Source organism: Salvelinus fontinalis, chromosome 30, assembly GCF_029448725.1.
Source record: "Salvelinus fontinalis isolate EN_2023a chromosome 30, ASM2944872v1, whole genome shotgun sequence".
Classification (NCBI taxonomy): domain Eukaryota; kingdom Metazoa; phylum Chordata; class Actinopteri; order Salmoniformes; family Salmonidae; genus Salvelinus; species Salvelinus fontinalis.
Genome location: NC_074694.1, coordinates 28,409,002 through 28,423,559, shown reverse-complemented (window position 1 = coordinate 28,423,559; position 14,558 = coordinate 28,409,002). Strand labels below are relative to the sequence as shown.

The window sequence follows — 14,558 nt, the reverse complement described above, 5'->3', positions numbered from 1 at the left end:
TGATAGGAAGTCAGTTAGGGTGGGAGTTCTTTTATGCTGGCCCGGGCTGAACTGGGCAATGGCTTGTCACATCATTGGGCGAAAGTGGGGAAGGAGGACTGCCTGTCTCAAATCGAACAGTAATCTGCACCGCTCGGTCATGTTGTCAACAAGGCAGCATGGTGCATTGTCCAGAATTATAAACTGTCTGGTTCGAGCACTGAATGCTGATTGGCTAACAACCATGGTACATCAGACAGTATACCATGGGTATGATAAAACCTTTATTTTTACTGCTCTAATTACGTTAGTCACCAGTTTATCATAGAAATAAGGCACTTCTAGGGTTTGTGATATATGGCCGATATACCACGGCTAAGGGCTGTTCTTAGCCGTGGTATATTGTCCATATAGCACACCTCCTCTGGCCTAATTGCTTAAATATACATCTATTCTTTTCTATCAAATACATTTAGAATTTTCAAACTAGTTTTCATTGGGAAGGCAGATAAAGGCTTTTAATCAAAAGCAATCACTTTTTCATGTAAAAACACAGAATCCTACTAATTACAACATGTGCTTAATTAAGTAACTTTTGTTTTGAGCAGACGTTGCCGTTGGACAAAGCGGGCACCTGGCTCATGCCCGGGAAGCAGCCCGGTTCCAAATTAAAATCAACTTTCAGCCTATGCAAAACATGGCTACACGTGCGCCCAGGCAAGATTAATCGAACCCGCTCACTGTCTATCGGTTCTCACTAGTTGCCACAGACACAAAGTAAAAATATATACTGAACAAAAATATAAACGCAACGTGCAACAATTTCAAAGATTTTACTGAGTTACAGTCTTATAAGGAAATCAGTCAATTGAAATAAATTCATTAGGCCCTAATCTATGGATTTCACATGACTGGGAACACAGCTATGCATCTGTTGGTCACAGATACCTTTAAATAAAGGTAGGAGCGTGGATCAGAGAACCAGTCCGTTTCTGGTGTGACCACCATTTGTCTCATGCAGCGCGACACATCTCTTACACATAGAGTTTATTAGGTGGTTTATTGTGGCTTGTGGAATGTTTCCCAGTCCTCTTCAATGGCTGTGCAAAGTTGCTCGATATTGGCGGGAACTGGAATACGCTGTTGAAACAAGTTGACCCAGAGCTTCCCAAACACGCTCAATGGGTGACATGTCTGGTGAGTATGCAGGCCAATGGAAGACCTGGAACATTTTCAGCTTCCAGGAAATGTGTACAGATCCTTGCAAAAGGGAGCCGTGCATTATCATTCTCAAACATGAGGGGATTGCGGCGGATGAATGGCAAGACAATGGGCCTCAGGATCTCATTACGGTATCTCATGTGCATTCAAATTGCCATCAATAAAATGCAATTGTGTTCATTGCCCGTAGCTTATGCCTGACCATACCTTAACCCCACCGCCACCATGGGGCACTCTGTTCACAACGTTGACATCAGCAAACCGCTCGCCCTCAAGACACCATACACGTGGTCTGCGGTCTATTACGACATTGGTAGAGAAATTAACATTAAATTCTCTGGCAACAGCTCTGGTGGACATTCTTGCAGTCAGCTTGCCAATTGCACACTCACTCTAAATTTGAGAACTCTGTGGCATTGTGTGACAAAACTGCACATTAGAGTGGCCTTTTATTGTCCCCAGCACAAGGTGCACCTGTGTAATGATCATGTAATGATCATGCTGTTTAATCAGCTTCTTGATATGCCAACCCTAACAGGGATGTAAACAAATTTGAGTATTTTATTTGAGAGAAATAAGCTTTTTGTGCATATTAAACATTTCTGGGATCTTTTTTTTCAGCTCATGAAACATGGGACCAACACTTTACATGTTGTGTTTATATTTTTGCTCGGTGTATATCGGCTATATCATAAAAATGTATAAAAACAAATAATTGCTTTTTAAGTTTAGGCATAAGGTTAGAAGTGTGGTTAAAGTTAGGTTTAGCCTTAATAATGACTTTGTAGCTGTGGTAACTAATGAAGACCCTATCTACCTTAGACATTTGACCTTTGACCAGTGAACGGGCTGGGCTGAATAGTCCTATTTCTGGCCAAGCTTACAGACTGAGGCATTTGAGTGTTCAGACTAATCAGATTCGCAGACTAATCTCTTCCTCTGACAGCTTTGCTGATTGCACCATCACATCTCTACAAACCGTGTTAGTTTTTCAGCACCTCAAACTGATGGTGGAATTAATAGGTTTTTCTCTTCACTGACAATTCCACATAAGTTCCATATTTCATTCCTTTTTTAATTTTTTATTAAAAAGGCCCTCAGTGCTTCATGTTGAATTATGATTAGGATTGTTTGAACATACCATCTGCCACCTGAGAAATCTCTCCGATTTATGTTTGAAGTGGTGCTCGATCAGCGCATGCGCACAAAGTTGCGTGTACTTATCAGCGGTCATGGGAGCTTTGGCTCCTTGTGTAAAAAACTATTTATGCTTAAAAAAAAAAAAGTTGCCTCTAAAATAGTTCACACAGCAGCGATTCCTGAGACGCACACTACTGTAAAGGTACCATGCTTGGCTAGAATGAGAGATTAAATGCTAGGCTAGTATGAAAGCCTTACAAATCACGCGTCTGTCTCATATGAGGCAGTAAAAAAGAGAGGGCTTAGCCTGTTACATATCTAGGGTTGGGAGGAAACACATATATCCAATTGGTGCTGGAGAGATCAGTGAACTAAGGCCCATATGCTGATGCAGGATATTCCAATATATTGCAGCATAAACCTTTACAGCATAAGGGTTTTGCTGAATTGTAGAAGTTCAGGGAAGTTTTCAACCTATGAAAAGTACCCAAGCAACATTCTGTCTTCAGTGAAAATAATATAAACTTCGACTGAAAATTGTAATGTCAAAATTAGTTAGTATTTGCCAGTAATGAACACGAGGGAGACCGAGAGCTGGTTTCAAGCGCAGGGCGCAGCAGGTGTTTATTGCAAAGGACCACAGGAGGAGGCAGGTAGCTGGGTCCAGGGGCAGGCAGAAGGTCATGCACAGGGGGTCCAAAAGGGCAACAGTACAGGCAGGGAAAAGGCTAGTAATGTAGTCCAAGAGATCAGGCAATAGGTAGATAACAGGAAATCCGATAAAGGCTAAAGAACAGGCAGCGAATAGGCAAAAGGCGTCATTAGTGTCGTTCAGGTGATCTACGTGTTTGAGAGTGTGAGCTGGAAAGTGGTCTGGAAAGTGAGCTGCGTTCAGGTGATCTACGTGTTTGAGGGTGTGAGCTGGAAAGTGAGCTGCGTTCAGGTGATCTACGTGTTTGAGAGTGTGAGCTGGAAAGTGGTCTGGAAAGTGAGCTGCGTTCAGGTGATCTACGTGTTTGAGAGTGTGAGCTGGAAAGTGGTTTGGAAAGTGAGCTGCGTTCAGGTGATCTACGTGTTTGAGGGTGTGAGCTGGAAAGTGAGCTGCGTTCAGGTGATCTACGTGTTTGAGAGTGTGAGCTGGAAAGTGGTCTGGAAAGTGAGCTGCGTTCAGGTGATCTACGTGTTTGAGGGTGTGAGTTGGAAAGTGGTCTGGAAAGTGAGCTGGGTTCAGGTGATCTACGTGTTTGAGGGTGTGAGCTGGAAAGTGAGCTGCGTTCAGGTGATCTACGTGTTTGAGGGTGTGAGCTGGAAAGTGGTCTGGATAGTGAGCTGCGTTCAGGTGATCTACGTGTTTGAGAGTGTGAGCTGGAAAGTGAGCTGCGTTCAGGTGATCTACGTGTTTGAGAGTGTGAGCTGGAAAGTGAGCTGCGTTCAGGTGATCTACGTGTTTGAGGGTGTGAGCTGGAAAGTGGTCTGGATAGTGAGCTGCGTTCAGGTGATCTACGTGTTTGAGAGTGTGAGCTGGAAAGTGAGCTGCGTTCAGGTGATCTACGTGTTTGAGAGTGTGAGCTGGAAAGTGAGCTGCGTTCAGGTCATCTACGGGTTTGAGGGTGTGAGCTGGAAAGTGGTCTGGAAAGTGAGCTGCGTTCAGGTGATCTACGTGTTTGAGGGTGTGAGCTGGAAAGTAGTCTGGAATGTGAGCTGCGTTCAGGTGATCTACGTGTTTGAGAGTGTGAGCTGGAAAGTGAGCTGCGTTTAGGTGATCTACGTGTTTGAGGGTGTGAGCTGGAAAGTGAGCTGCGTTCAGGTGATCTACGTGTTTGAGGGTGTGAGCTGGAAAGTGAGCTGCGTTCAGGTGATCTACGTGTTTGAGGGTGTGAGTTGGAAAGTGGTCTGGAAAGTGAGCTGCGTTCAGGTGATCTACGTGTTTGAGAGTGTGAGCTGGAAAGTGAGCTGCGTTCAGGTGATCTACGTGTTTGAGGGTGTGAGCTGGAAAGTGAGCTGCGTTCAGGTGATCTACGTGTTTGAGGGTGTGAGTTGGAAAGTGGTCTGGAAAGTGAGCTGTGTTCAGGTGATCTACGTGTTTGAGGGTGTGAGTTGGAAAGTGAGCTGCGTTCAGGTGATCTACGTGTTTGAGGGTGTGAGCTGAAACGTGGTCTGGAAAGTGAGCTGGGTTCAGGTGATCTACGTGTTTGAGGGTGTGAGTTGGAAGCAGACATTACACTGCCTTAACCTTGTTCCCTCCAAATACCCTGCAAGTAAGACATCTAATTGGTGTTGTGTTTAATAAATCTGATGTTTTAAGGCAATTCCAACTCTTTTCAAATTAATTTTCATTATCTCCAGCACAATACCAGTGTCTACATATATGAAAACGGTATATTTATACTTTTTGTAGAAAGAATATACATTAAAAAAGTTTTACCTGATGACATCATCAAAATATACAATATTTTAAAAACAGTGATTTTCAAAGTATGACATTCGTGGTGACTTGGGGAGCAAGAAAATACCCTCCCTCTGGCTAGAATGTTACGGCTATCGTCATATTCTTCCCTCTCCTCGGACGAGGAGAGGCGAGACGGATCGGACCAATACGCAGAGTGGTTAGTGTTCATAATGATTTATTAAAATAAACTGAATACTGAATTACAAAACAAATAAACGAAGTGCATAAACCGATACAGTACCGTGTGGTGCAACAAACACAGACACGGAAACAAACACCCACAAAACACACGTGAAACCCAGGCTGCCAAAGTATGATTCTCAATCAGGGACAACGATTGACAGCTGTCTCTGATTGAGAATCATACCCGGCAGAACACAAACATCCCAACATAGAAAATCAAACATAGACAAACCCACCCAACTCACGCCCTGACCAACTAAATAAATACAAGAAAAAGGAAAACAGGTCAGGAACGTGACATAGAAACTTGTTGCAGGTTTTAAAAATCACAGTTTTCCTTACTTTTAATTCTACCCTGTGAGTCACAGAGAATAATTTTTTAGGATCTTCCTTCTTATTGTTTTAATAACAGATCATAGAAACATGCCGTTGTCACATTATGTAAACACTGGTATGGTGCTGGAGATAATGAATATGAGGTCAAAATGTAGCAGAATTGCCCTGACCATAGAAGCAGGGAATGTTCCCCATTATTTCCTAAACGAAGATACAAAGACCAAAGACAAAGCTCTTTTCTGTTGTTCCAAGTACTGTGATTCACCATCATTCATTTGCTGCTTGTTAAACATTGAAGATTCTGATGAGAAAGGAAGTCCTGCTGTGTACGGCCATGTGTGTGTGTGTGTCTGTGTGTGTGTGTGTGTGTGAGAGAGAGTGTATACTGTACTGTATTGTGTGTGTGTGTGTGTGTGTGTAGTCCTGTGTGTGTGTGTGTGTAGTCCTGTGTGTGTGTGTGTGTGTGTGTGTGTGTGTGTGTGTGTGTGTGTGTGTGTGTGTGTGTGTGTGTGTGTGTGTGTGTGTGTGTGTGTGTGTGTGTGTGTGTGTGTGTGTGGGTGTGTGTGTGTGTGTGTGTGTGTAGTCCTGTGTGTGTATACACAGCGTGTAGCTTTTTGAGCTTCTAGAACAGAATGAGGGATGCAGACCAGACTAGAGAGAGTTTGTTTGTCCTTCCTCTTAACACATTGTACAAACAGCGGATGTCTGTTTCTGCTGGCCATTTTCATGCAACAAGGGCAATCCATTAAAAACTGTTAGATCCGTCTTAGGTCCTCCCGACTGCTACTCACTGGCGGCGCAGCATGCCTGCCTATCTCTGTGAAAACAAATGCCTTTTTAAATGCATATTTGAGTGAGATTATTGTAGGTCATGGGCACGTTATGTAATGTCCAGATTATTTCAAACACTTTGCCATGCACACATCAATATCCATAGTTCTGTTAGGCCTAATTATTTAACCTTTTTCTTTATTGAGAGGAGAAACACGACTATGACAATAACTGTTACATCAGTGTTGTTCTCCACTCCTGGTCCTGGACCCACAGGGTGTGTAGGCTTTTTGTTACACACAGTAGTAACATACCAGAATAAACAATTCAAGGGCTTGATGACTAATTGATTAGTAGCTAGAACAAAATCCCCTGTGGGTCTACAGGACCATTTTGTAAGAATGCTGCTATTAGGACTATAACTCTGGCATTACTTTCACGAACAGAGAGACTGGGTGTCAAAAAACGTATGTTGAGTGTATCTTTTATTCAATGTCTCTGGCATCTCTCCCCTGTTCTCCTCTTCCCCTACCTTCCCAGAAGAGCAGAAGGAATGGAGAGGTCCATTCGGCTTCATCCTTTGCAGACCTCCAGCTGGATCTGATGAAGGCCTGGAGGGAGGGGGACTGCGACGGGGAAGGGGACGAGTGGGCCGAAGAGGTCCAACTGACCCAGCAGGCTGTGGAGGCCATTAACAAGCTGTGCCGCAGGCCCAAGTTCATGGTGCTGTGTGGGGACATGGTCCATGCCAGGTAAGACAAAGTTCAAAGGAAACACACCTGAGCCTTAACAGGTGTGAACATGAGGATATTACCTGTATTCATATGGTAGACATACTGTATAGAAGAGAGCAGTCCAGTCATGCTTTGACAATGATGGGATCCTTTTTGTGTCACTGTCCCCGACATGATGCCATCGTTTGTATTCATAACAACAACTAGGAGTGGACGAGTATAGTTTTGCTACGGCACATTTCATTGTAGTTGTGTGACCACAACAGTTTTATGTCCAGCAGCTATGCAGATGCACTGTTACTGACATTCTGATAAATCAGTTTGAAAGTCTCTCATATTATATGGGTCTATAAAGGGAATGGAATATGGCTGTTATATAATGATTAATGGATTCTCCTTCCCCACTGAGATTGTTCTGATTAAATGTATGCACTCTTGAGGACGTTAGAGCGTTTGGAATCATTACAGAATGTTCTCTATGAGAGGCAGAAGAATGAGCCGCATCTTGATACCGGTGGACTTAGCAGCAGACTCCCTCCCACTACTGTATCTTTGTGACGTTTTATCAAAAATATATGAGGGAAGTATTTGCCTCTAGGAAATTTTTCACAAATGGTAGATCTTGGAAAATTGATGAGTTTTATCTACTCAAATAGATCTGAGTCTGGCTTGGGAGAAAGCAGAGCAGAGGTTTGTTGGGCCTTAAGGAAAACTAAACTCCCATTTGTCAATGTAAGAAAAAATGCAGAAAAACCCAATCCTTCCCTGTGTGGTTTTAAAGAGGAGAACAAGTTTGAGTGGTGTTCTCTGTATGCCTGAGAGGCATTCGCGGGGAAACAGGTGCTGGTGGTGAATGTAATTAAGTGAGCGGCTATAGCTTGGTGAGTGTTTGATGTCCAGCTGACTAATTTGATAACAGGATAAGAGGAATCGGAAGGCTAGACCCACTGCAGAGATAATATTGTTGCACACCAACGTGCTGCTTCCCAATGGAACTACCTTTGCCTGACAATTAGGGACTGTGGGGTGCCTTGCCTTCCAAGGGTGGATCTGTGGAATATTTGGCTCTGAATATTTGGCATCTGCAGAAGTCATCAGGCTTGTCTGTCTGTTTTCTCTGGGATGTATACTATACGTGTCCAATATAGTTCTCATGAACAGGATTTTATTATGACTATATAAAAAGGTATAATTTTTCTGTATTGTTTGTTCACATTTTGCAGAATGCACATTTAGCTAAATGACGAGGGAAAAATCTTACTTCTGCTTACATAAGAAATGCTGTGCATACAGATAACCCCAGAGCTACCCTCTTCCTCTCCTTTTGTCCATGCTTAGTAATAATGACCTCCAATTCGCCTTGTACTGTACCTCCAATTCGCCTTGTGCTGACAAACACTATAATGGATATATTTATACATTAAACACATTCCACTCCTGCACAATCCTCTGAGTGCTCGGTAACTAATATTTTCCATGACTGTACAGTTTAAGTCGGGCACGATTCCCTCTCATTCCCCTTTGTCCCTCCCTCCCTCCCTGATCAGTTGCATTTATAGGTCACTGTGATTTCACATGTCCCTACCAAATGCATAGTGATAGTCTAACCGCCCAGGGTTTGGGCACATTTTAAATGGCCTGCCGTCTCTCTTAGTTACCATCAGGCAGCCTGAGCAGGTTGTGTGTGCCAGGTGCATTACAAGCTACGTCCGTCACACGCACAACCGTTTCCACGGCTCCCACTGCCGGGGGGGTATCGCCCAAAAACTGTTTGTGTTTATTTACAAACAGAAAAAAAGTATTTTGCTGGCCAGAGGAAGTTGCCTGTCCACAAACAGTGCTGTCAGGGAAAGACAGGAAATTGGCGCCAAATGTCTCCTGGGTGGGTGTCTTTGAGTAAACATCTCCCTTCCCAACCTGTTTGCATAACTCAATTTACTGTGTGAAAATACATCTCTTATTTCACCATTCTTCAGTCACCACGAAGGGAGAAAGACTAAATAATTAATTAAATTCTCTACTTGTATCCTTCAACACCGTACATTATCACTGTAGTGATCAGGAAAACACAGGGCCTTGAATGACTCAGCGACTGACAGTTTGATCATCCATTACCTTTGTTAACTACCTGTGGTGTGCCACAAGGCTCCATGCTGGGCCCAATGAAAATGCCCATCCCTGAGCCCCTACTCCAGCAATCCACAGGTCTCCTTCCCTAACTAGCAGCTGTCAGAGGAAACATATCCCCTGTTACCATCCCATCCCGTGCTGCTATTACTGACAGATCTCGCTGTGATCCCAAGGCGGCAGGTGGTTAAGAGCATTGGGCCAGTAACCGAAAGGTTGCTCTTTTAAATCCCTTGATGTGCCCTTGAGCAATGCACTTAACCCTAATTGCTCCTCTAAATCGCTCTGGATAAGAGTGTCTGCTAAATGACTAAAATGTAATCCCATCCCAGGAGAGACTGAGGGAGAGACCCATCAAGGACTTTTCTCTCACAGAGAATGAAGAGCCGTGAAACGTTCAGAGAAGGAAGGATGATTCGATTAAAGCAACATGCTGGACTAAACACACTCCTAATGAGCACTACAAAGGACTTCAGGGGTTGGTTAGGGGACGACAGAAGAGCACATGAACGGGGGAAGGTAAGAGTGAGGTTAGTCTCGGACTCCCAGTAGTATAGAATAATATGCTGTATGCCATTTAGCAGATGCATTTATCCAATCATGTGTGCATACATTTTACATATGGATGGCCCCGGGAATTGAACCCACAATCCTGGTGATGCAAGCACCACGCTATACCAACTGAGCCATACAGTCACCCTCCACCCATGCGGAAGCCTCCTAATTGTAGTTGAAGGCAGATAAAGTGGGACTCTGTGGAATTGAGCAACAGCAGCACATCATTTGGACAGGAGAGAGAGTGGGGAAATCAGGCTCTGTGAGGAGGCGTAGTGTGTGTACATGCAGCGTAGTGTGCGTGTGCGTGTGTGTGTCTGTGTTTTGCTGATGGGGACATCCAATGGGAAGAGCTTCTAATGGGTTTATGAGTGGTTTGGGGACAGCGGAGAGGAAAGGAGAGGAGGAGAGAGGAGACTATGTAGGGGGGACCCCTACAGAGAAGAGTTAGAACTAACTGTCTCTGGTACATCTGTGTCAGAATGTCCTGGCTGGCTCAGTTGATTCATAGTGAAGTCAATACAGTACTTTGTAATACTGCCTGTGCCCTTGTTTTGTTTTTGCTCTTGTGAATTGCCTATTATGTATTCCGTTTTATATAGTTTTAATCTTTTAGACTAATTGTGATGCATATTTTTATACTTTATCTCAAGGACAAGGTTGTACGCACAGGAAGTTAAGCACAGTATGCAGTCTGATGAATATGGATACATAGGTTATATACAGTATTTGGCTAGACTGAAGGACTAGCAGCTGGAGAACCCTTCAATCTCCTAAATGCTTGAGCCAACGATGTGGTATACAGTACAGGACTATAGTTCTCAGCAGAGTCCCATGGGAAAGTGTTTATCCCGACCTGTCAAAATCCTTTCTTTCTCAGATATTCTCTGAGCTCAGCTCAGCCTATTAAAGTGTGCCTTTCGCTGTCTAAATAAAATGATACCATCATAGAAGCTAGTGGCCTTAGCGTTGCAATATTTGGTATTTAGGGCTATTTATTAGGATCCGCATTAGCCACTGCAAAAGCAGCAGCTACTCTTCCTGTGGTCCACATACATCATAACTTTAATATCAGAAATCAATGGGTGAATGAAAATCAGCATCACAGCTAGACATGTGGTTCTAGGTTACAGTTGCTGTCAATGCCTTAGTGGGGTTGTGTCTACAGAAATCACAGCTAGCCATGGTTCATGAATCTCAGTTGACGTGTTGGGCAATTTCATGGTAATAATGCGGAGACACCGATATTTCACTTTAAAATGTATTACATATTCATTTTTTTTTTTAGAACAGTGCAGATGCAAAGTTTGGTAACAGAATGACGGCACTAAAACAGCACAAACTGTCATCCTGTTACCCATCTTTGCATCTGCACTCTTCTTCTAGTAAGCCGAAATATGTTTTTGTAAAATTTGCAGTGGAAATTTAAAAAAGTAGTAATTGTGCATAGAGTTGTATGGTTTGTTTAACTTTGTAATCATTTCACATTTTAGGGTACTAGGGGGGTAACTGCCCTCCCTCCTGTAATTCAAATTAAGACCACAAGATGTCAACGAACACTTTCCCTGGCTGCCACTGCTCTTGCTCAACCAAAAATGTAATTTGTGTCATCACAACTCTTGGATATATTTCAACAAAACAATTTTGTGATTTTTTTTATATTTAAAAAAATATATATATATATATACAGTTGAAGTCGGAGGTTTACATACACTTAGGTTGGAGTCCTTAAAACTCGTTTTTCAACCATAGTTTTGGCAAGTCGGTTAGGACATCTACTTTGTGCATGACACAAGTATTTTTTCCAACAATTGTTTACAGATAGAGATTATTTCACTTATCATTCACTGTATCACAATTCCAGTTGGTCAGAAGTTCACACACACTAAGTTGACTGTGCCTTTAAACAGCTTGGAAAATTCCAGAAAATGATGTCATGGCTTTAGAAGCTTCTGATAGGCTAATTGACATAATTTGAGTCAATTGGAGGTGTACCTGTGGATGTATTTCAAGGCCTACCTTCAAACTCAGTGCCTCTTTGCTTGACATCATGGGAAAATCAAAAGAAATCAGCCAAGACCTCAGAAAAAAATTGAAGACCTCAAGTCTGGTACAATCTTGGAAGCAATTTCCAAACTCCTGAAGGTAGCACGTTCATCTGTACAAAGAATAGTAAGTATAAACACCATGGGACCACGCAGCCGTCATACCGCTCAGGAAGGAAACGCGTTCTGTCTCCTATAGATGAACGTACTGAGGTGCGAAAAGTGCAAATCAATCCCAGAACCTTGTGAAGATGCTGGAGGAAGATGCTGGAGGAAACGGGTACAAAAGTATCTATATCCACAGTAAAACGAGTTCTATATCGACATAACCTGAAAGGCCGCTCAGCAAGGATGAAGCCACTGCTCCAAAATCGCCAGAAAAAAGCCAGACTACAGTTTGAAACTGCACACGGGGACAAAGATTGTAATTTTGGGAGAAATGTCCTCTGGTCTGATGAAACAAAAATAGAACTGTTTGGCCATAACGACCATCGTTATGTTTGGAGGAAAAAGGGGGAGGCTTGCAAGCCAAAGAACATCATCCCAACTGTGAAGCATGGGGGTGGCAGCATCATGCTGTGGGGGTGCTTTGCAGCAGGAGGGACTGGTGCACTTCACAAAATAGATGACATCATGACGGCGGAAAATTATGTAGATATATTGACGCAACATCTCAAGACATCAGTCAGGAAGTTAAAGCTTGGTCGCAAATGGATCTTCCAAATGGACACTGACCCCAAGCAAACTTCCAAAGTTGTGGCAAAATGGCTTAAGGACAACAAAGTCAAGGTATTGAAGTGGCCATCACAAAGCCCCGACCTCTATCCTATAGAAAATATGTGGGCAGAACTGAAAAAGCGTGTGCGAGCAAGGAGGCCTACAAACCTGAGTCAGTTATACCAGCTCTGTCAGGAGGAATGGGCCAAAATTCACCCAACTTATTGTGGGAAGCTTGTGGAAGGCTACCCAAAACATTTCATCTAAGTTAAACAATTTAAAGGCAATGCTACCAAATACTAATTGAGTGTATGTGAACTTTTGACCCACTGGGAATGTGATGAAAGAAATAAAAGCTGAAATAAATAATTATCTCTATTATTCTGACATTTCACATTCTTAAAATAAAGGTACAGTTGAAGTCGGAAGTTTTACTACCTTAGCCAAATACATTTAAACTCAGTCTTTCACAATTCCTGACAGTTAATCCTAGTAAAAATTCCCTGTTTTACGTCAGTTAGGATCACCACTTTATTTTATTGGCGCTTTGCGTGTTTGATGGTTCATCGGAGGGAAATAAAAGCTGAAATAAATTATTCTCTCTACTATTATTCTGACATTTCACATTCTTAAAATAAAGTGGTGATCCTAACTGACCTAAGACAGGGAATGTTTACTCGGATTAAATGTCAGGAATTGTGAAAAACTGAGTTTAAATGTAATTGGCTAAGGTGTATGTAAACTTCTGACTTCAAGTGTATATACAAGTAGGAAAGCCTTAAGATAAATAATCTACTTGTTTAGAAAGAGAAATGTAGATCATTTTTGAGTACCCCCTCTACTAGGGGGTAACTGGCCCCTGGGGTTATGGTTATGAATGTGTTTCTACCTGTCATTTAGACATTTAGTTATGGGCTAGTTTATGCTAACCTGCATACCAGTAAATGCTAGTTAGCATAAGCTGCTAGCAGTGATAGCTAGCAACCTTACTACAAGATCGTCTGAGGTAAGATACATAAAAAAATATAACACAACTTAATAGCAGTTGTAAATGTTTGCACTAGTGACTGATAGCTTTACAGTTAATCTTACTGTATAGCCTTTTAGCTATTTTACACAGCATTTTACGTCATATAGCTAGATAACAAGCTACGTTTTTAAGAGAGGTCTTTTAAATTGGCACCTCTTCCCTCTGCAGGTTAATAATAATACTTTGAGTCAGGTGGTTTGAAAGAAACTGACTTGTCTTAAGGTACACCATCCTATGTGGGGTAGTTAGGGGGGTTAGGGGCCATCTGTTAGATTAGGGGTCAGTTCCTTACAGTTCCTAAAATAATTTCATTTTTTTATTTGCAAATAAGAACATACAAGAAGGAAACAGACCTTGGAAGCTATGGCTCTTAGGTGATACAGCATGCCCTGAAGGCAGTAGAAAATTGGCAGACCTTAAAGGGGCTGCTGGGGTGTTCAACATTCCACCAAGAACCCTACAGCACCACAGAGGAAAGGAGGTGAAAAACCCAGGCTTCAGCCAAATGGGTGGGGTGCCAGCCTTCTCTTCCACGTATGAAAGTGACCTTGTCAACCACATTCAACAATTGGAAAGAGCCCTGTTTGGCCTAACATCATGGGACGTGAGAAGACTCGCCTTCGATCTGACAGAGAGGATGGGAATCAAGCACAGGTTCAGCAAAGGAACGGGGTATGCAGGGCTCGATTGGTGCAGTGGCTTCATGAAGCGCAACTCAACTATCAGTTTGAGTACTGTAAGCAACCGGTCTTGTGAGGGCCGTGGGCATTAATGAGCTTAAGGTTGACCAGTTTTTTTTAAGGCCTATGAGGACATTTTAAACAGCGTCAGGGACGTTGGGCCAATGAGGATTTGGAACATGGATGAGATGGGAATACAAAGTGTCCAGAAACCGTTGCCTGTGGTGGCCACCCAGGGAGCAAAACAGGTTGCACGGATGACCAGCACAGAGAGGGGCTTCACAGTCACAGTAATTTGTACTATCAGTGCAGCGGGGCAGTACGTACCTCCCCTCTTCATCTTTCCCCGGAAGAGGATGAAAGAACAGCTCCTGATTGGAGCACCTCCAGGGTCCGTTGGAAGGGTGAGTGACTCAGGCTGGGTCGACAGGACCATCTTTGTCGTCTGGCTCCACCACTTCACCCATAGTGTTGGTTGCATCCCTGAGGAACCCCACATCCTGATCCCCGATGGGCACCCCTTCCATTAGACCCTGGAGGTTGTTCTGACGGCAAGAAGCCAGGGAGTGATTCTCATCACTCTGCCATCCC

At 43.1% G+C, this 14,558-nt stretch overlaps 1 protein-coding gene across 1 annotated transcript in view; it reads left to right on the top strand.

Annotated features, from left to right (window-relative positions):
* Positions 1-14,558, top strand: part of LOC129828956 (serine/threonine-protein phosphatase CPPED1-like) — a 29,255-nt gene that overhangs the window by 5,015 nt on the left and 9,682 nt on the right. The window contains exon 2 of the mRNA XM_055890298.1: positions 6,620-6,831. Coding sequence (XP_055746273.1) covers positions 6,620-6,831 — 212 coding nt within the window. The remainder of the gene's footprint in view (positions 1-6,619; positions 6,832-14,558) is intronic.